Here is an 18924-nt window from a genome sequence, read left to right as displayed (position 1 = left end):
CACCAGGGCCAGTCCCGTAGTACAGCAAGTGGCTTCTGATGGGGTCAAGGCGCAAAGCAAAAGCCAGGGCTCCAATGTGAGGTAGCCACGGTTCCCACCTTCAGGTACGCCGCTGTTGATCATTTACTGATCGTGTGGCTTGAGGAATTCTTGTTAGTGTACGGAGTAATGTCTGAGGCACCTTATATTCCGCAGTGATCTCCAGGACCTGTGGGTACCGTAGGTAGTCACGTAGTGATGCAGTACTGCTAGCCTGCTGTGGTATCGTGGAGCTTTGCAAATGAAGAGCTTGTTCCCATCGATCTACAGTACTTTGTACCGTTTAATGTTGACCTCGATATATGAATGGTAGGGCAGGCAGGTTGAAGATGTGGTTGACAACTTGAGATCAAAGAACGGTAATGAGTGCCAAGGACGTCCGCTATGGTAGACTTGAGTCTGGGCCTGTTCCTGACTTGTTGACCTGTTTCCCGGGACTCCTGAACGTGGAGGTCTCAGAAATGTCGTCTTGGCATGCGTGGCTCACCATCCGCGCCGTCTTCTTTGTGTTGCCAGGACCCTTCTACCTTCGTGCTTTCCACGCGGAACAATAACAATGTGAGCATGCTGCGCTTGGGAACCCAAGTCAAGACACCCTACAGCCTCACAGCCCAGGCCAGACCACCTCCAAGTAGTGTAAGGCACAGGTGCCGCAGTACCGCGGCACCTTACTGCTTAGGCTGTGGTCGTGAATCCGTAGAGTTAGACATGCCTTTGACTCTCCACATGGCGTCTCTTACATCAGCAACAATAATCAAGTCCCCAGTGCCCCCCCATTACCTCTAAGTGCAAATCGTTCATTGCGTTTCGACTACCAGCCGTGCCAGCCACATCGTCCTTTCCCAAAACAAGATGGGGAAGGGGCGTGGAGGGGCAATGGAAGGAGGTAAGGTACCTTAGCTACGGTGGGTCCTTCCAATTGGGCTCAGGTCTGCCTTGCTCTGCTAGCGTCTGCCCTCCACACTCCCGCTCCCACTTCTACTCCCACCACTTCGTCGCTGTCGTGCAGACAGAGTGACAGACAAACACAGACACCCCAACCCTCACAACCCTCCACCAGAATCCTTCCCTCCTATCAACGCTCGGATATTATCACGATCTACCTGCTCCATCCCCATCCGGTCCTCTTCTCCAACTTGTCTTGTCAACCCCGAATTTCGACCGCTCCAGATGATCCGCCACTCTGATGAAATCGGTACGCCTCATCCTCACCCTCGTTGGCTCAGGCCCAAGCCGTTCTTCAGACTTCAGCCCAAAGCCAACATGACTTCGATTCTTGCTTCCCAGCTTTTCTGCTCGGAGATCCGTATCTTAAAGTGCTGGCAACATTGACCCGTCGTGACCATACGCAGCGCTCTAGAAGGACTGGAGCTACCCCGTCCCTGGTTTGGTCGAATGACGTCCTCTGCACCACCTGAACCCCCCGGCCCTCAGGAAGATCACCCTTGGGTTCCATCTCCAATCCAGATGTTCAAACCCAGAAATGCTGGAACCGAATACACACGTCGAAAAAGGAACCAAGCAACCATGTACGGGGGCTTCTCAGATGCTACGCTTGGAGCTCAAGGTGTGCCTCAATGTGTTAGGTAGTCCCACGATCCAACTTCGGCCAAACCAAACAACCAGCCAAAGATGATTTACTTGCGCCTCTACCTACGCCTATCCCTACGCCCCATTCCGTTGGCGCCGCTGAAACCCGAGCTAGTGGCTCTTCAGAGGCTTCGTACTTTTTCCTCCTTCGCCAGATATTCTCAGAGCTCAATTCAAGTCTTGTCTAAACAAGAAGTACTGGCTACAGGGGTCGCAATCGGGGCGCCATCCCGTACAGATCCGGTCGTCGTCGACGAGAATCCACCACACTTGACTGTGAATCTGCAGCAGGCGAGGCACCAGGGCTGCAGGGTGGTCTGGGCCAGCCCGAACAAACACGGATCAAGGCCAAACCGATGCAGGCTTGCAGTGCTGGCTCCTGGTGCGTCTCCGGGGTCCCTTGGCCGCTGCCGCCCTGCTGTGACCGTTCCTGGTGGAACCCACGGCCGACTAGGTAAGCCATGGCAGGTTGACGGCGGCCTTCTTTGGCACTTTGCTAAGAGATGCAACACAAGCAACGGTGTAGACACTGACGTGACGAGGATGAGATTCCACCACATATTTGAGGCCCCAAGCACGGTAGTACCGTAGTAGGGTTACAGGGGATCAGCCGCAGGCGGCCAACCTTCCATGATCCCTCTTGGAATGCCTCTCTGCGGCGGACACACATGGCCGTAAGATCACCTGCTAATACCCCTTAGGATGGGATGGTGTTTACGATATCGTCGATGCACCATTCATAGAACGGCGAGTGTCTATCCCGTTTCTTCGCCAAACGTTGGTTTTCTGTCTAGCTCGCTGCTGGAATGCGGCTGTAATACTCATACCAAACCGATGGCTAAGAATATGTCTGGATAGACCACGGCATGCCACCAAATGCAACGGCGGACCTCTGGATTCTACACACGCTTGGCACCCGGAACGTTTATTCCCCGTCCGCGCCTCAACGACATATGCCACACCACGAAGAATCGCACAGTCGAACTCGTTCTCTCTGGATTTAATTCGATACCCATGTCTTTACAGACTCGACAGAAATTGGTCAATGTCAACGGCTCACCAGAATATCATGACATCCTCGTACATTAGTATTTTAGTCTGGGCACGGCGCATAGGTACCCACTCGCACCGAGAGAGTCTCGGAAGTTGCCTCTGGTTGCGGATCCACTGGGCTTCCGGCTCTCCCACTTGATCCCCCCGATTCATCCCTGATTAGGCGCGTGCCCCAGGCCCCCCTCGACTTCTCGGTCCCACATTATGGCGTGGATATCCAGTGACCCCCGGCTCCCACCCACTTTGTGGTGGAGGAGGTATCCACTTCTGTTCGCACTGCCATCGTGGGTCTTGGGCTGGGATGGCATTGGAGAACCTTGCATCTGCAGCGGCCACCACCAGAAAATCAAGGGGCAGCCCTAGCTAGCTACCTAGAGTGCTAGACCAGAGTCGGCGAGAACTCAACCATCGAAGACTCTGGCCGTGCCTGGATCGAATTGGTTGGAGAGACGCGATGATCAATCTGGGTCTGTTCATGGCCGACGAGGCGAGTGCAGGAACAACTGCTGTCCGAACGCGGTCCGACAACTGTGCTTACGAGGATCGCAAACAGCTCATTGATATCCATTGTCCATCGCCGTGGACGTTGAGTCAAATGGACTAGGTACGGAGTACAGTCGATGCGTTCGTTGGCTACAGTGAATCGGGGTATCGATCATACAACCAGGCATGTTTGTCGTTGGGCCGCTGAATGTAACGTCCATGCCAACCTCAGGGACTTGACGCTGGAAGTCTATTTTTCAGGTATTACCATGTTGTTGGTGGGCGTGTGTTTACTATGGAAGAGACGAGCTGGGTTGTGCCTTTGTTTTTTTGTTGCCGCGCGCCCTTCATATCTGGCAAAAATGTCTGACCTCGATATGGAACCTCGGTCTATCTCCCACATTTGTCCTATTCACCCTGCCGGAGCTTCCAAACCCTCCCGTTTTCATACAGGCATATGGACATACGAGACACTTGAGTCGCGTTGCAGGGACTGGGCTGGTTGATGCTGGCAGTGTAGGTGTTGTGCGGTTTGTAAGGGAAGTTCAGTCCTGGCTGTGAGATGTTTACAGCATCTCAGATGCTGTCGTATCTCGATGAAGTTGGCTCTCACTTTGCAGAACTGTATGTACTTCGTATCTGGTTATGCAGGCTTCCTATCCGTAGCTCAAACCATTGTTATAAAGCCCCACGCCCAGTCTCAATTGGGTTGGAACGAAGACCTACCTTACGCAGTACTCCGTACGGCATGACGGATATCTCCTGCGCGCTTGAAAAGCTTGGCAGATCTTGGACGCATCGCCCGCACATCTTCACACACGTCACACTTTTACAGTTTATTGTTCTCGGTTATACTAGCTCGACTTTTCGACTTGATCCAAGCCAACACTTGTCACTGAGTGTCAGTGTGAAAGGGCGGAACAAATCTTCCCACGGTCAAAGCCACAGCCACCTCAAGCCTCTAGTGCTGTACATGGCAAAGTATCCGTACTCTCCGCTCTGCAATTCCACAGCATCACACACTTGGGCAGCCCGACAAGCCACCAGAAGAAGACAAACATATCAATCAACTTGGTATACGACGTCCGACAGACTAGCCACCCATACGCACATTCATCCCGCGGCGAGAGTTGCCAAGGAGAGGTTGAATTGGTACAGATACATCGCCTGCGGCTGGACTACCTTATTGTGTACATAAGGTTTCTGGGCATCTGGTCCCTCATCTGGAAATCACGAGACGAGGCAAGAGAGTCCACATTCAAACCAAGAGAGGGACACAGCCCCACCGTGGAGGACGACGGGGATCGCTAGGTATTCTTTCCTTGGGCCGTGCCTGAGTAAAAAGACCCCATTGTTGGAACAGTCAGCACTGCTGTGAGCATTCTGTCAGCATCAACAAGCAGCAGGCCCAAGAGACACCCCCTGACCAGATTCCAGAAGGAGCAGCAACAGCAGAACCTTATTTGCCAGCGAATTGAATAGAGGGGAAAAGCCTCGGTTGAAAACGCCACAGAAGTAGTATCGTATGCGAAATACCTAGGTTGGAAGAGGTAGAGAGAGAGAGAAAGAGAGAGAAAGTCAGAGGTGAGTGAGTACGGTACTTACCGAGCCTACAGAGTGCACCTTGGCTACATTGAGTGTGCACTTCGCAAAACCAAATATACAACTTACGGATAGATACTAAAGAAAGCGCAGACGCAGACGACAGACGCACATCTCAAGTGACCTCGACGACCGTCACAGCATCACCCGCCTAACTCCCCCGGCCGTGTTCCAGCGAAGTATCCACGCATCTACGGCACCCCACAATTTGACCGCCGAAAACGCTTCCGATCCCATTGCTTGAGTCCCCTGCAAGTTGAGGTGCGGTACAGTGCAGCAGCGGTGCTGAGAAGTTCAACAAGAAGTGTGGGAAAAAAGGTCTCCAACTCTTCTCCCACCTGCACGCCGTGCAGTGCACGCCTCCGCGCCTGGAAGTGGACACACACACGCCTGCAACTCCACAGCTGCGCCCACTTGGATTGGTGCATCCGCGGCCCTCCCAGTCAATCACAGGTCGCCGATTACCACACCCCCTTTACATCCTTCCATTCTCTGTGCGACGCCCCTCCCCCTCCCCGGCCGTCCCTCCCCAACCCCAGTTTTTGCTGCACGAACAAGCCGGCGACATTCCCCATCACCCATCTTTCTCCTCTCTAAGCAGTGAGCATCACAAATCTGCTCCGCTGGTTTGGTTTTTTTTTCCCTTGACGACCTATGTAGACCTGGACCTTGACCTAGACCTAGACCCAGTCTTGCGCCCCTCTGTGTCTCTGGTAGGAGGTTGTCTTTTTTATTTATTTTTTATTCTCTATTTGCTGGTCACTGAGTGGCCGAGTCAGAGTTCCTCTTCTCCGACAGATCTCGACCAGACGCCTCTTCTCCTCTCCGCCCCCCGCCCACCCATCCAGTCCCGGTTCTTTCTTAACTTTGTGTTACTGTCATCAGCTTTGTGGAACATTCCCCTTCTTATTCTTTCGAGAACACTAGACAAGACGACAATATCATCTTCGACGGCCAAGAAACGTGCGCACGCGACCGGATTGAATATTCCTCGGCCTTCAACATCAACATCAATCACCATCGCCGAGTCTTTCCGCCGTCTGGTGCCTCTTCCTTGCGACCGCTGTGACCCTCTTCCCCCACTGCTCCAACTCACACTTACACCGGCGACCGCGGTCCAAAGCCATAAACAGGGACAGGGACAAACGCCGTCCTCAGCGCCGGCGTTGTGCGGGGAGCCAGCTTGCCAGCTCGCTCGGCACCGTCTTCTTCCACTGTCGCCTGTCCGTTGATCATTCCCTTGATTCGTGCATGACAAAGGACAATGTCATCTAGCCTGCAGCAGCTCCAAAGCCAACAACTCAGAGCTGTCAGTCTCGAGTATTCGCAGCAGCACGCTCACGCTCACGCCCACGCCCACGCTCTCGACTCGCCCGGCGCCCATTCTCATATAACCACTTCCTCAGCGTCCCACCAACCCTTCTCCTCCGGAACCCCAAATGACGGTATGCGGTCCAACAGCGCGAACCACAGCGTCGTCGATGCTTCTCACTTTGCCGACGACTTTTCTTTCCCTCCGAACCCGCTGGACGACCAAAGCGCAATGATGTTCCTCGGCGAACCAGATCACGCTGCCGACATGTTCCCGACCTCGCATCGCCCCTCCGTCTCTTCCATCGGTGGCCGCCAGAACTCAATAACAGTCATGCCTATCGGTTTTGCGCAGGCCATGAACCAGCGCCGCCACAGCATTATTACCTCGGAAGATGGCAGCCAGGACAGCGGCCACGCCGAGCACAATCCACTCGAGGATGCCGGTGCCGATGAGTTTGGTCTACCTACGCAAATCGCCGGTAACGGTTCCGATCTAGGCGGGAAATCCAAGGACGACAAGACAGATCAGACGCCCGCATGGAGCGAGTTGAAGACCAAGGCCGGCAAAGAACGAAAGCGACTTCCTCTAGCGTGCATCGCATGCCGACGTAAAAAGATTCGATGTTCGGGAGAAAAACCGGCGTGCAAGCATTGCCTTCGATCTCGGATTCCCTGCGTGTACAAGGTGACAACGAGAAAAGCCGCGCCAAGGACCGATTATATGGCCATGTTGGACAAGCGACTCAAGCGCATGGAGGAGCGCATCATCAAAATTGTGCCCAAGAACGAACAAGACTCCAATGCGGTGTCGCTGACCCGCGCCGTGGTTAAACCGGCAATTCCGGGATCCCTCCCCGCGGCTAAGGCCAACTCCAAGAAGCGAGTTGCCGACGAAGCATTCGGCCAGGATCTCGACCACTGGGCAAAAGCGCCGGCCAAGACGAGAATTGATACGCCAAATAAGAACTTGTCCTTGCAAGCGCAGGAAGCGGAGGAGAACAAGCTCTTCCTGGAGGGGCTCGATGCACTTCCGTCCAAAGAAATCCAGGAACATTTAGCCGAGGTATTTTTCGAGAACATTTACGGTCAAGCATACCACCTACTCCACAAGCCCAGTTACATGAGAAAACTCAGGTATGTTTCTCTTGTGAGAGTGTGATACTACTTCAGTGCTGACTTGGAGAATGCAGAGCTGGCACGCTTCCGCCAGTACTCATACTGTCCGTTTGCGCGATAGCCGCCCGCTTTTCCAGCCACCCGAAACTCAACAACGCATCACCAAACTTTCTGCGTGGAGAGGAGTGGGCGTCGCATGCCCGGGATATCTGCACCAGGCGATATGAGTGGCCCAACATCACGATTCTAACATGTCTGCTTATCCTCGGCCTCCACGAATTTGGTACATGCCATGGCGGTAGGAGCTGGGCTCTAGGAGGCCAAGCAATTCGTATGGCGTTTGCTCTACAACTTCACAAGGACTTGGATCACGATCCCCTGAACCGCAGCGGAGCATCTCAGCTGAGTTTCATTGACCGTGAGATCCGGCGCCGGACGATGTGGGCATGCTTCCTCATGGACCGGTTCAACTCCTCCGGTACCGAACGGCCTACGTTTGTGAGGGAAGAGACGATTGAAATTCCTCTACCGATCAAGGAAAAATATTTCCAGCTCGATATGCCGGCACCGACGGAAACCCTCAAAGGCAAGGTCCCCCATCCCGTGTCTGCGGAGGATGGCCAAATGGCCGACGCCAAAGATAACATGGGCGTTGCCGCTCATATGATCAAGACCATCTCTCTATGGGGTAGAGTCATCAACTATTTGAACCAAGGAGGAAAGGAGCTCGACCCCCATCCTATCTGGAGCCCCGAATCCGAATACACCAAATTGCTGCAGCAGTCCGAAGATTTGCTCGATAACCTTCCAGAATTCCTCCGCTACTCACCCGAGAATGTCGCGCTCCACGACACGGAAAAGATGGCGAATCAATTCTTGTTCCTCCACATCGCGATGCAGCAAAACGTTCTGTTTCTCAACCGAGTTGCCGTTTCAACGCCAAACAGCCCCGCTGCGCAAGGCGTTCCTCGGGAGTTTGTCGCCAAGGCAGGTGACAAGACTTTTGCAGCCGCCAACAAGATTTCCGAGGTTCTCAAAGACGCCGAGTCTCACATGGTGACTGCCCCCTTTGTCGGCTATTGCGCCTTTTCGTCTGGGACGATCCACATACTCGGCATCTTCTCTGGCAATCCTGCCATTGAGGCAGCATCGAAACGAAACCTGGCGACAAATGTCAAGTTTCTTTCAAAGATGAAGAGGTATTGGGGTATGTTCCACTACATGTCTGAGAACCTCCGCGAGCAATATCGGACATACGCAGATGCCGCCAGACAAGGCAATTCGACAAAGGAGACGTCAACGGCTTCTCCCATCTTCCAGTACGGCGACTGGTTCGACCGATACCCCCACGGCGTTTCACAATCCGACTTTTCCGACCCGGCATCTACGAAGAAGAAGGAGAAGGGCGACGACGCCGTGTTAGAGCAGAAGCCAGAACTGCACACCGTCGAGGAATACTTTACGAGTTTGTCGCCACCTCGTAGCACAGAAGGCAATTCGTCCAGACCCAACCCGCTCAAGCGGAAATCTTTTGTCGGAAAGAAACTCGGCACTCCGGGCATGAGAGCAGATGGAAGCCAGCTGGAACCACTTTCCACCGAGAACGTTGCTGCCACGGCGCAAGAGCAACTGAGCGCCCGCATGCAACAACAGAGAGGCATACAGCAGGGCTCGCTCGGCGGCCAGACCAGCGGGCCGACGAGCTTCAACCCCCTCACCGTGCCGCATTCGCAAGGCTCCAACTACCACGCCCTATCTCCCATCAGCCCCATCGCCGTTAGCCAGTATGGGCACCACCACCCGGGCACACCGTCATTCTTCTCTCCCGACCTGCTCAACATGTCGATGAATCAACAAAACGGCATCTTGCAGCCTCTGGACCGGCAGCTCGTGTTTGGCGGGTACTCCATGGAACAGGGCAACATGAGCCACTTTGACGGCATCGACTGGGACGGCATGCCGAGTAGCGCCCACAGCGCACCGGGAGCGCACAGAGACGGCGCCCGCTCGCGTCCCTCGCGCGGCGGTCCCAATGGCATGGGCGGGCCCGGCCACGGACACGGGGAGGGCATGGGGTTCGGAGGCCAGGAGGCGTCGACGGCGTGGTTCATGCCGTTTAACATGGAGCCGCCCGAGATCGGGCAGGACATGGGTATGAACATTGACGGGTTCGGCAACATGTTTGGCAGCGGGTTGCATCACGGAGCACGATGAGCTTTGTTGTAGAGGTATCTGTCTGCCACCCCCCCTGAGCATTGTATTAACTTTGCATTGTACATCTTGCCTCGGAGAATTTCCTCCTCCATTTTTTCTTTTCCAAGTTTATGACGTATATGATGGCAAAAAGACGGATGGGCATGGCATGACACGGGAACATGGACGGGAGAAAGGGGGGAGAAGGAGAAAAAATCTTACGCGGTCTTAGCTTAGCGATTTTTTCCAGCACATTTTCTTCTTGTGAGATACCACTATCATCAAACTCTTAATGCAAAAGTATCAAAAAAAAAGGATTCTACAAATTATTTTGACGTGCCCCTCAATTACTGTAGATAGATAACTTTTGATGTAAAATTTACAACCCGGGAGAACCAAATCTGTACATGGTATCGTTGTGGTCTAAGCAAACTTAACTTTTTTTTCGGTACCCTCTCAATGATGACAAGAAGAAAACAACAATATGCACAACTCCCTTTCCTTACTCACTCAGCGGCAACACCCTCATCAGCCTTCTTCTTCCCCCTAGACCTCTTCCGCTTCTTCCCGCCATCAAGCGCAGCACCACCATCCTCGACGTCCTCCTCTCCCTTTCCTTCTTCATGCTGCTTCTGCTCAGCGGCAGCGGCTGCAGTACGCTTCGCACCCCTCTTGCGCCCCTTCTTCTCCTTGAGCTCCACATCCTCCAACCCGAACGTCGGTCCCGTCCTCTCAAACTCTTCACCAAAGTGTTCCCGCCGCCACTGCCTGAGCCTCGCCTTCTTGCCCAGTCTCTTCTTGTCCTTGCGCTTCTTGTCCTGGTCGCGGAAGGTGGCGAGCTTCTTGAGGCCGGCGAAGCTGTTGAGCGCCGCGTCCGAGGGCGCGAGGAGGATGTCGCGGGCCGTCATGCCAAAGGCCTGCGGGGAGGTCTCGCGGTAGCGGAAGGCGGGGACCTCGTTGGCGGCCGCGGCTTCGGTGGCGGATTTGTGGGAGGAGGACGCGCCCGGGACGTCGACGACGTCGAGGTCCATTTTGGCGTCGACGAGGGCTTCGAGCTTGGCGCGTTGGAGCTTTGCTGCTTTTTTGGCCGAGAGGCGGTCTTTTTTGAGGTCTTTTGTGGTTTTGCGCTTTTTGGAGGGGCGGGAGTCTGAGTCCGAGTCGTTGGACTCGTTGTCCTCGGCTGCTGCTGCTGCGCCTGCTGCTCCCTCGTCGTCTGAGAGTGTGATTTGCGGGTTTTCCGTGTCGTCCTTGAAGTCGGGGATGATGTCGTTGATGTCAATGTCGTCGTCCCACTTTGGCTTCTTGGGCTTGCTCTTCTTCTTCTTGCCGTCTTCTGCCTCTTCTTCGTCGTCGTCCGACTCGGCGCCGCCCTCGACCTCGGCGTAATAGTCCTCTCCGAACCGGCGCTTCATCTCGCTCTCCCACCGGTCGTCGTCCCACGCGTCGTTCAGGAAGCGCAACCACTCGTCGTCCTTGAGCTCCTCGCCCCTCAGTCCAGCAGCGTGCTTAATCTTCTTGAGCTTCTCCTCGGCCTCCTCGAGCTTCAGCTTGCGCAGCCTGGCCTTCTCCTCCTTGCGTTCCGCCTTCTCGGCCTCCTTCTTCTCCCGCTCGGCGTCGCGTTGCTTGCGGCGCGCGGTGGCGGCCTCTTTGCGGACGGAGCGGGCGCTGACAATCTCACGCGAGTAGGTCTTGAGCGCAGCGTTTGATTTCGCAGGGTCCTCGAAGCGGAGGTTGTAGGCCTCCTCGAACTTGTCGTAGAGCTCGCCCTCGTCGCCCTCGCCCTCGTCCGAGTCAAAGGCCTTCCAGTTGTGTTCGCCGCCTTCGGTCCAGGCGCGGGCCGCCATGAAGTTGGACAGGAAGAGCTCTGGGTCGCGGTCCGCGTTTTTGATGTCGTCTTCGGTGATTTGCTTCTTGGTCTTCTTGTTCACCTGCGCCGCGCGGGCCGGGTGCACGCCGTCGACGGCGGGGCCATCTGCAATCTTGGCGACCTTTTGTCCCGGTTTCCGCTTGACAAAGTCCTCGCCATCTTCCTCGTCGTCGGAGCCGCCGTCGGCAGCCTTGTTAATTTCCGAGATGATGGACTTTTTGAGGGCGTCCTGTTCCTGGTTATACGTCTGTGGCGGGGCGGGTGCATCGTCGTCCTCATCGTCCGAGGCGCCGACGCCGCCTGCGAGGATCTTTTCGCGGTGGTAGTCCTTGAGGAACATGGGCTTCTCCTTCTTCGTCTTGGAGGGCGTGGCCTCGCCGGCGGCGGCGGCGGCGGCGGCAGCAGCAGCCTCAGGGAAGAAGGAAAAGTTCTTGTCGAGGACGCGAGGGTCCTTGTTCTTGATCGCGCTGAGGGTGGCGGAGATCTGAGCGTCCAGATCCTCGGTCGCGAGGAAGCCGTCTTCGTCTTCGGTCTCGTCTGAGGAGGACGAGTCGCCGTCAGAGTCGTCGTCATCGGCCTGCTTGCCTTTGCCGGGCTTCTTGAACTTTTCCTCGACTAGGTGGTAGCCACCTTTGTTAGAATGCTGCTTCTCATAATGTGCTAGAGACAACAATCAATTGAACTGAACCTACGTCTGTGCATCTCCTCGCGCTTCTTGTTGTGCTCGAAGCGCTTGGCGTACTCCTCGTTGACCTTCAGCGTCGGCGCCGCGATGTCTGCCCCTCCATCTTCGCTGTCCGAGTCGCTGTCGTCCAAAAGGTTGACCTTCTTGGGAGCTTTCTCCTTCTTGGTTTCCGGTGCCATCTTGACAAAGTTTATTCCTCTGGAGTAGGAATTCTATGTGCAAAACGCTTCGTCGCAAATGAGAGACAAACGAAGGAAGTGAAGTCTTGCAAGTCGCGGAACGGGACCCTCCAAAATCGAAGATCTCAAAGGTGGTCAAGCAACTTTTTTTTTCTGCCGCTTAGCCCAGTAAGCTGCTGCAGGCTGTTTGAAGGGCCCCTGCACAGGGTGGGAATCTTGGCGGGGCCCGCCCATGGATGCGGACACCGGCGCATCGATTCTCCGCCGCCCCTCCAACTCAGGTCATTGCCAGGCGTGCCAGGTGAAGCTGAGGTGCGAGGGAGAGAGCATTGGCCAGCGGCGCCGGGGGGCGCTTCGTCATTGTTGCGCCTCACCACACCCGTCGTTTCAGTGGCCAAGCTGCTGGCCTACCTACCGCTACGAAAACCATCCAACCACCCACATACTCATCGCGAAGGCAGCAACTTACAACTTTCGTGCGTCCCTGCTTCCATCCGAACCGAAACTTCGCATCATTTTCCTACGACTCAAATCGCAAGACTACCTTGAAGGAAAAAAGAAACCGGCTATTGTTATCGACCTGAATTACCGAGGACAAGATGGACGGATCCGGCGGTGCCCCGAAGCCGAGCAGCAGCGTCAAGCTGGTCCTGCTCGGTGAAGCTGCCGTAGGAAAGGTGCGGCCACCACCATCCGAACCCAACATCAGACCTTCTTGCTAAACAGCATCGCAGTCATCGCTTGTCTTGCGCTTCGTCAACAACGATTTCCAGGAGAACAAGGAGCCCACCATCGGAGGTACGAACCGCTGCCGTTGCCATCGCGGACAAGACCAGTCCGTTTGAGAGCGAAAAAGAGCTAACCTGTCCACTCCTCTCGCCCCCTTGCAGCCGCCTTCTTAACACAAAAGTGCAACCTACCGACCCGGACAATCAAGTTCGAGATCTGGGATACCGCCGGCCAGGAGCGCTTCGCCTCGCTGGCGCCCATGTACTATCGCAATGCCCAGGCCGCCCTCGTCGTCTACGACCTCACGAAGCCCACGTCACTCGTCAAGGCCAAGCACTGGGTGGCGGAACTCCAACGACAGGCCTCGCCGGGCATCGTCATCGCCCTCGTCGGCAACAAGCTCGATCTGACAAACGACGCCGAGACCGGATCCGCCGGCGACAACGAGGAGGCCGACGGAGAGGACTCTGGCGACGCTAGGAAGGTTTCGACGGAGGAGGCCAAGACGTACGCCGAGGAGGAGAGTCTGCTCTTCTTCGAGACCAGTGCCAAGACGGGCCACAACGTCACCGAGGTCTTCACGGCCATCGCCAACGCCATTCCCGAGACGTCGTTGAAGAGCGCGCGGGGTCCGGGCGCATCGCACGCCGTGAGCCGTGGCGCAGAGGACCAGCAACGGGTCAACCTCACGGGCTCAAGGGATGCGGCGGCGAAGGAGGGATGTGCCTGTTAAAGTTGTAGAATGGGGAAATTGCGTGTTTGTGTAACATCTCGAGAAAGGATGATTATCGTTTTTGCAAAGGAGGGATTCCTTTTTTTGGGCCGTTTTCCCAACCTCCCCCTTCATCATTTTGGAGTCGATCAGTTTTTATGCGCTGCATTTCTGCTATAGGGTTTCATTTATGGGAGCGTCCATCCGGCAGTAAATGGGAAGTTCGTCATGAGTCGAAATTCAGACAAAGTCGCTTTGCACCACTCTACATGCCGACTCCTCAGTTGTGGTGTACAATGGTCCCACTAGTGCTGGCAAAGTTCGCAGAAGAAGACGTTGGGAAGGATTGCGGGTCGGTTGGGAGCGGATGCTTCGTAGTGCATTATGTAGACGGAATCTCATACATTCAAGAAGATTTATGGCATACTTTGGTCTCGTTGAATTCACCGAGGCGTTGATGATGTTGACCAGGGATTTGCATCACCCCATGCTATCATTGCCAAAGTGCCGGATGCATAGGTGCAAACGGCCAGTGGGCGAGTAATGCACCGATCGGGGCAGTGGGCAGACCGACCTGCACAGCAGACCTGGTGGCTGGATCAAGCAGGCAAGGTACGGACCAAGGTGCTGTAAAACACTATAAAACCAGCAGGCCGGGGAAGGTTAATGAGCGCATCTGGTTGGTCAGTCACCGCCCACGCGTCCCACCTTTTTTCTGGCCCTTCCCGCGCCTCGTCCACCTCAAACTGCTCCGTCACTTCAGAATCTTTTTCACGACCACCTGCTTTCTTTGCGCAAACAAGCTCAACAAAAAGCAACCGTCCGCCATGACAGCGTCTCGCGCGACGACACGCTGAAATCATTCCCATTTCTTCTTTCTTCATACTAATACCAGGTCGGCGGTCACGCGGCCATCTTTTATTGTTGTACTTTCCCAAACCCCTCCTTCGCCCATGTATCTCTCTTCTTGATATTCCTGTTCCTCCGCAACGACGACAGCATGGCTGTCCACCTCACCCCGGCCCAGGTCGAGCTCATCAAGCAAGTCTCCCGCGCCCTTTTCTCGACTGCGATTCGTCTCAATCGCGTTGCTAACCTTACCTCTCTAGCTCACTTGCGCCCGACGACATTCCGATCAAGTTGCGATGCGCCAGCTGTAGCAAGCCTGCCGTCAACGCCTTTCGCCTTCCCTGCTGCGAGCAAGCCATCTGCGAGACTTGTCAGTCCCCCGTCTCTCATTCCCGCCTCCACGTGCAGCTTCTGACCGATCTTTCTAGGCCAAAGTTCTCTCCCATCATCCTGCCCCGTTTGCGAGCATTCGCCCGTGTCCGCCGACGACTGCACGCCGCTCAAGTCGCTCCGAACCACGATCAAGGTTTTCATCCGAACCCAAGAGAAGAAGCGCGACGAAGCGCGGTCGAAGAGTGCAAAGGACTCAGCGCCCCCTACTCCAATTGATGCGAAGCCGAATGCGCAGATCACTGGCTCCGATGAGACTCCTGCCGCCGACACACCTTCACAATCTGCCGCGATCCCCGACGAACGCGAAGAGAGCGCCGTTTCCCAACCTGCGCCAGTCGCAGATGCCAACACGACCGATGTTGCGGATGCAGACGTCGCCGCAGCACAAGACCAAAACGTTGGTGTTCCGAAGACGACTATGTCAGTATGACGTCTTGCTAACTAATCGACTAGGATGCGCCTAACCACGACGAAGAGCCTACCATCTCTAAGGGAGAGGACGACGATGACGAGACAGTCATCATCACGGGCGATGAGACCGCGGCCGATGGCAGCAAATTAGTGAGACCTCAGGAGGAGGATGTTGCGGACAACGATGGCGCAGAGGGCGACGACGCGAATGCGAGCGACAACGCCAATTTCAACGGAATGAATGGAGGCAACTTTCAAACTATGAACTTCACTGGGAATGGTGACTTCAATCAAATGCAGATGATGATGGCCATGCAGAACGGCATGGGCTCCAACTCGTTTGGCAACTTTCCAATGATGGGTAAGCCAACCCTCCACTTTCTCACGTCGTTGGCTGAAACTAACCGTGTCAGGTATGCCAGGAATGGGTATGGACCCAATGGCGATGCAGAACATGTACATGAACGGCGGCTATGGTGCTCAAGGCATGGGCATGGGAGGCTTCAACGGTGGTTTCGGCTCAGGCTCCAATAACTGGAACGGGCAACAGTCATGGAATTTCGGCCAAGATAATTTCAATTCTGCTAATGCTGCTGGCATGGGATCTGGTGACTATGGCAACTATAACTCAGGATTCCAGTCAGGGTACAATCAAGGTAATTATGGTCACCAATTCAATGACTACCGCCGCAACAATTACGGCAACCGTGGACGAGGCAGAGGACGCGGCTTTTACAACGGTGGCTATGGTCGAGGCGGATACCAACAGTATGGCGGCTATGGTGACCAGAGCCACGCGCAACAACAGTATGGAAACAACATGTACGGCCAGGGGTCCGAGGATGGAACCCGCGCCGCAGGAAATGTTGACGAGTTTAGCCGCGAGCGCCCAAATGACCAGGACGCGACTTCCAATGCAGGAGGCGGCGAAAACGCAGAGAACGGTGATGGGTCCAGACCCGCGGACGAAGGCGGGGACGAGCAGGGCCAGGCGGATCAGGAGGACGCTATGAATACAGACATGGCACAGGCATCCGGTGACTACTCTGCGTACAACGGGAACGGCATGTCGGGAGGTTATGGTCCTCAAGGATTCGCGCCTGCAGCCCCTGATGTTCCTATAAATGCTCCGACAGGTCCCAAGGCTATGCGTCAGGGTCTGCCGAATACAAGTTTGCACACCTTGCGAGCGCGAGGATACGTTGTCCCTGATGAGAGAGGCCGACAATCGTCGGTGGACGCACTCGCGATTCAGAGTCCCGTCGTGGACCAACAGCAGCAACAGCAACAGCAGCGATCCAGAAGCAACTCGTCGACACGTACCAAGGATAAGGACAGGAGCCGTCGCCGAGATGCGAGCCGTGATCGTGAGAGAGAACCTGACGTCAAGTCGGAGAGAGACCACGGCGTAAGAGAACGAGACTACTCACGCTCACCCTCACGCAGCAGAGACCAGAGCCGCGAGCGCAAGAGCGAGCGCGGCGGTGACCGAGATCGGGATCGTGATCGCGGCGATCGCCACCGGCGCCGGCGCAGACGTTCGGAATCAAGATCTGTCGTTGACGATCGAGACGATGAGTATCGTCGCAGGAAGCATAAGAGCAGAAAGCACACCTCATACAATGACGAAGACGACGTCAAGTCCCGTTCCAGAGACGACGGGCACGAAGAGAGGTCCAGGTCGGCGTCGCCTAGCGACTCGAAGCGGTCTAGCCATAGGAGCCGCAGAGACCGCGATGAGAAGCGCCGCGATCGGGAGAAGGACAACAAGCACCGGGACGACGACTACGACGACTACCACAGAAAGTCTAGCCATCGCTCGCACAGAGAGAGGGACCGCGACCGAGACCGGGGAGATCGGGACAGGGATCGGGATCGGGAGCGCGATCGCGACTACGACCGTGACCGGGACCGCAAGGATCGCGATCGCGAGAAGGATCGGAAGCGCGATAAGCACAGGGACCGGGAACACCGTCACCGCAGCAGCCGGAAGCAGTCGGCGGAGCCGCCCACGCCTGTCGACAGGGAGTTTCACCCGCCTACCGGCCCTCGTAGCGGTGGCGGTGATGGCTCCGGTCTCGAGATCAAGGGCGTGGGCTTAAAATCCGGCAGGTCGTCCGACAGACAGGACGGCGGACGGCGAGACTCCCAGGCCTCGGTCAACAGCAAGTCCGCGCCCAGCATCCCTACGAAAGACGCCCACGCCCTGGAGCGCGAGGCACGGGATCGCGAGCGTCTGCTGAAAGAGACGCAGCGCATGGCTGGTCTTGCGGGTTTGGCGGGTGCGAAACGCAGCAGGGATGAAAGTAGCGGAGGAGGAGGTGGCGAGGACGGCAAGCGGAGCCGACGAAAGGGGCGCCGCAGCGAGGCTATCAGCATCGATGAGGAGGAGGAGCGGATGCGTCGCATGGAAGCTGAGCGCGAGGGCAGTCGCTGGGGCTAGAAGCCTGACGGTCGGCCTCGTGCTGGTGCAGGTGGTGCTGCGATGGAGGAGACGATTGGCAGGCTTGGTCGTCACAATGTTCGGCCTACCAGGTCTCGGAGGGCGGACAATCGCGCCGATCACTACTGAGCACGGAGAAGTATTCCTATTCATTGAAGGGAAGACAGAGTTGGGGTTCGCTCTTCTCTCATGCCCAGCGGGGACTTGCGTCCCGGATCAATGGCTATTACTCTAGGCCAGCGTTTGCATGATATCATCTCAGTGGGCTCCTCTTTGGCGATGAAAGACTCACTCTGAAGAAATGGATGAGAAAAGGGGAAGAAGAGGTGATGGCGAGTTGTGGGACCACAAAAGGTAGACTTATTACGCTTCAGTAGCCGGCATGGGCTGTTATAGAGTCTCAGCACAACTCTTTGACATGATAAATCTTCTCTTCAGTGGCTATAGTGAAGTTCTCGTAAAGTGTGTTGCAAGTGAAACGGGTGCTCATTGAAGCTACCTGATGGGGAATCACTGGAATAGCAAACTACGCACCAGAAACCACTTGCCCTCGCAGCTGTCCACCCCTACTTCTACTACTACGATGCTTTCCAACGTCTGTTGCCGGTAGTATGTATACTCTGTAAAGTACATGTGATTGCTATTCTATTACAACTCCTGCTTGGGCTTAGGCTCTCTGAAGCGATATGGCCGCCGAGGATTGTCGAGAGCCCCCAAGGCCTCTCCTTGGCAATCTCTATTGAACTCGAAATCGATCAGGCGAAACTGAACTGTCACCGCATTTTCAGGGTCATCATCGAATAGAGAGTTTGGATCTGTCGTTTCATGGCAAACCAAAGGTCTCCGTCGGATACGTGTGCAAACTCGGGGGTGTGGCGAGCCTCTGCCCAGCCCAGCAGAGGGTTGGATCCTGCTTCACTCATTTCGTCCCATGCCTGTTCAACCAACAGCTCTCCGTCTTCTACAAGCCAGGTGCGAGTGGTCGCAATCGTGAGTGATTTGAAGCCGTGTCTAAAGTCGGCGGGTATCGTCAGTGCCGCGAGGGCTGCGCGAAGCTCAGCTCTGTGCCTTACTGGCGTGCGAAGATCACCGTATGGGCCCAGTCTCTCCAGGCGCCCAGTCACGGCTCCTCCGAGGTGATATGGCTTGAAGAGGTATGCCCAGCTGCCGGTCCGGGTCTCTGGGCGACAGAGGCCCTGGATATAAATGAGAAAGTCTGTTTGGTCATGGATGTTTACGAACCGCGTCGCAAGCCGTCCATTAGCC

At 55.6% G+C, this 18924-nt stretch overlaps 4 protein-coding genes across 4 annotated transcripts; 3 read left to right on the top strand and 1 right to left on the bottom strand.

The window, feature by feature from the left end:
• Positions 1-6031: 6031 nt before the first annotated feature.
• Positions 6032-9411, top strand: N0V96_008543 (uncharacterized protein; the record flags this gene model as incomplete). Its single annotated transcript, XM_065758366.1, has 2 exons — positions 6032-7215; positions 7272-9411. The coding sequence occupies 2 exons, from the start codon at positions 6032-6034 to the stop codon at positions 9409-9411; spliced, it is 3324 nt and encodes a 1107-aa protein (XP_065613121.1).
• Positions 9412-9896: 485 nt separating this feature from the next.
• On the bottom strand, positions 9897-12121 carry kri1 (Kinetochore protein Spc24; the record flags this gene model as incomplete). Its single annotated transcript, XM_053190162.2, has 2 exons — positions 9897-11872; positions 11950-12121. 2 exons carry the CDS (start codon positions 12119-12121, stop codon positions 9897-9899), a joined length of 2148 nt encoding a protein of 715 aa, XP_053052584.1.
• A 599-nt stretch (positions 12122-12720) lies between these two features.
• On the top strand, positions 12721-13583 carry VPS21 (Vacuolar protein sorting-associated protein 21; the record flags this gene model as incomplete). The annotated part of the gene is made up of 3 exons (XM_053190161.1): positions 12721-12798; positions 12856-12919; positions 13012-13583. The coding sequence occupies 3 exons, from the start codon at positions 12721-12723 to the stop codon at positions 13581-13583; spliced, it is 714 nt and encodes a 237-aa protein (XP_053052583.1).
• Positions 13584-14562: 979 nt separating this feature from the next.
• On the top strand, positions 14563-17658 carry N0V96_008540 (uncharacterized protein; the record flags this gene model as incomplete). The annotated part of the gene is made up of 4 exons (XM_065758365.1): positions 14563-14638; positions 14840-15228; positions 15258-15576; positions 15638-17658. 4 exons carry the CDS (start codon positions 14563-14565, stop codon positions 17656-17658), a joined length of 2805 nt encoding a protein of 934 aa, XP_065613120.1.
• Positions 17659-18924: the final 1266 nt, after the last annotated feature.

The sequence above is a fragment of the Colletotrichum fioriniae genome (assembly GCF_027942845.1).
Source record: "Colletotrichum fioriniae strain IMI 355084 chromosome Unknown scaffold_10, whole genome shotgun sequence".
Classification (NCBI taxonomy): Eukaryota; Fungi; Ascomycota; class Sordariomycetes; order Glomerellales; family Glomerellaceae; genus Colletotrichum; species Colletotrichum fioriniae.
The sequence above is the reverse complement of the archived record's forward strand: the minus strand, read 5'-3'. Positions and strand labels throughout refer to the sequence as shown.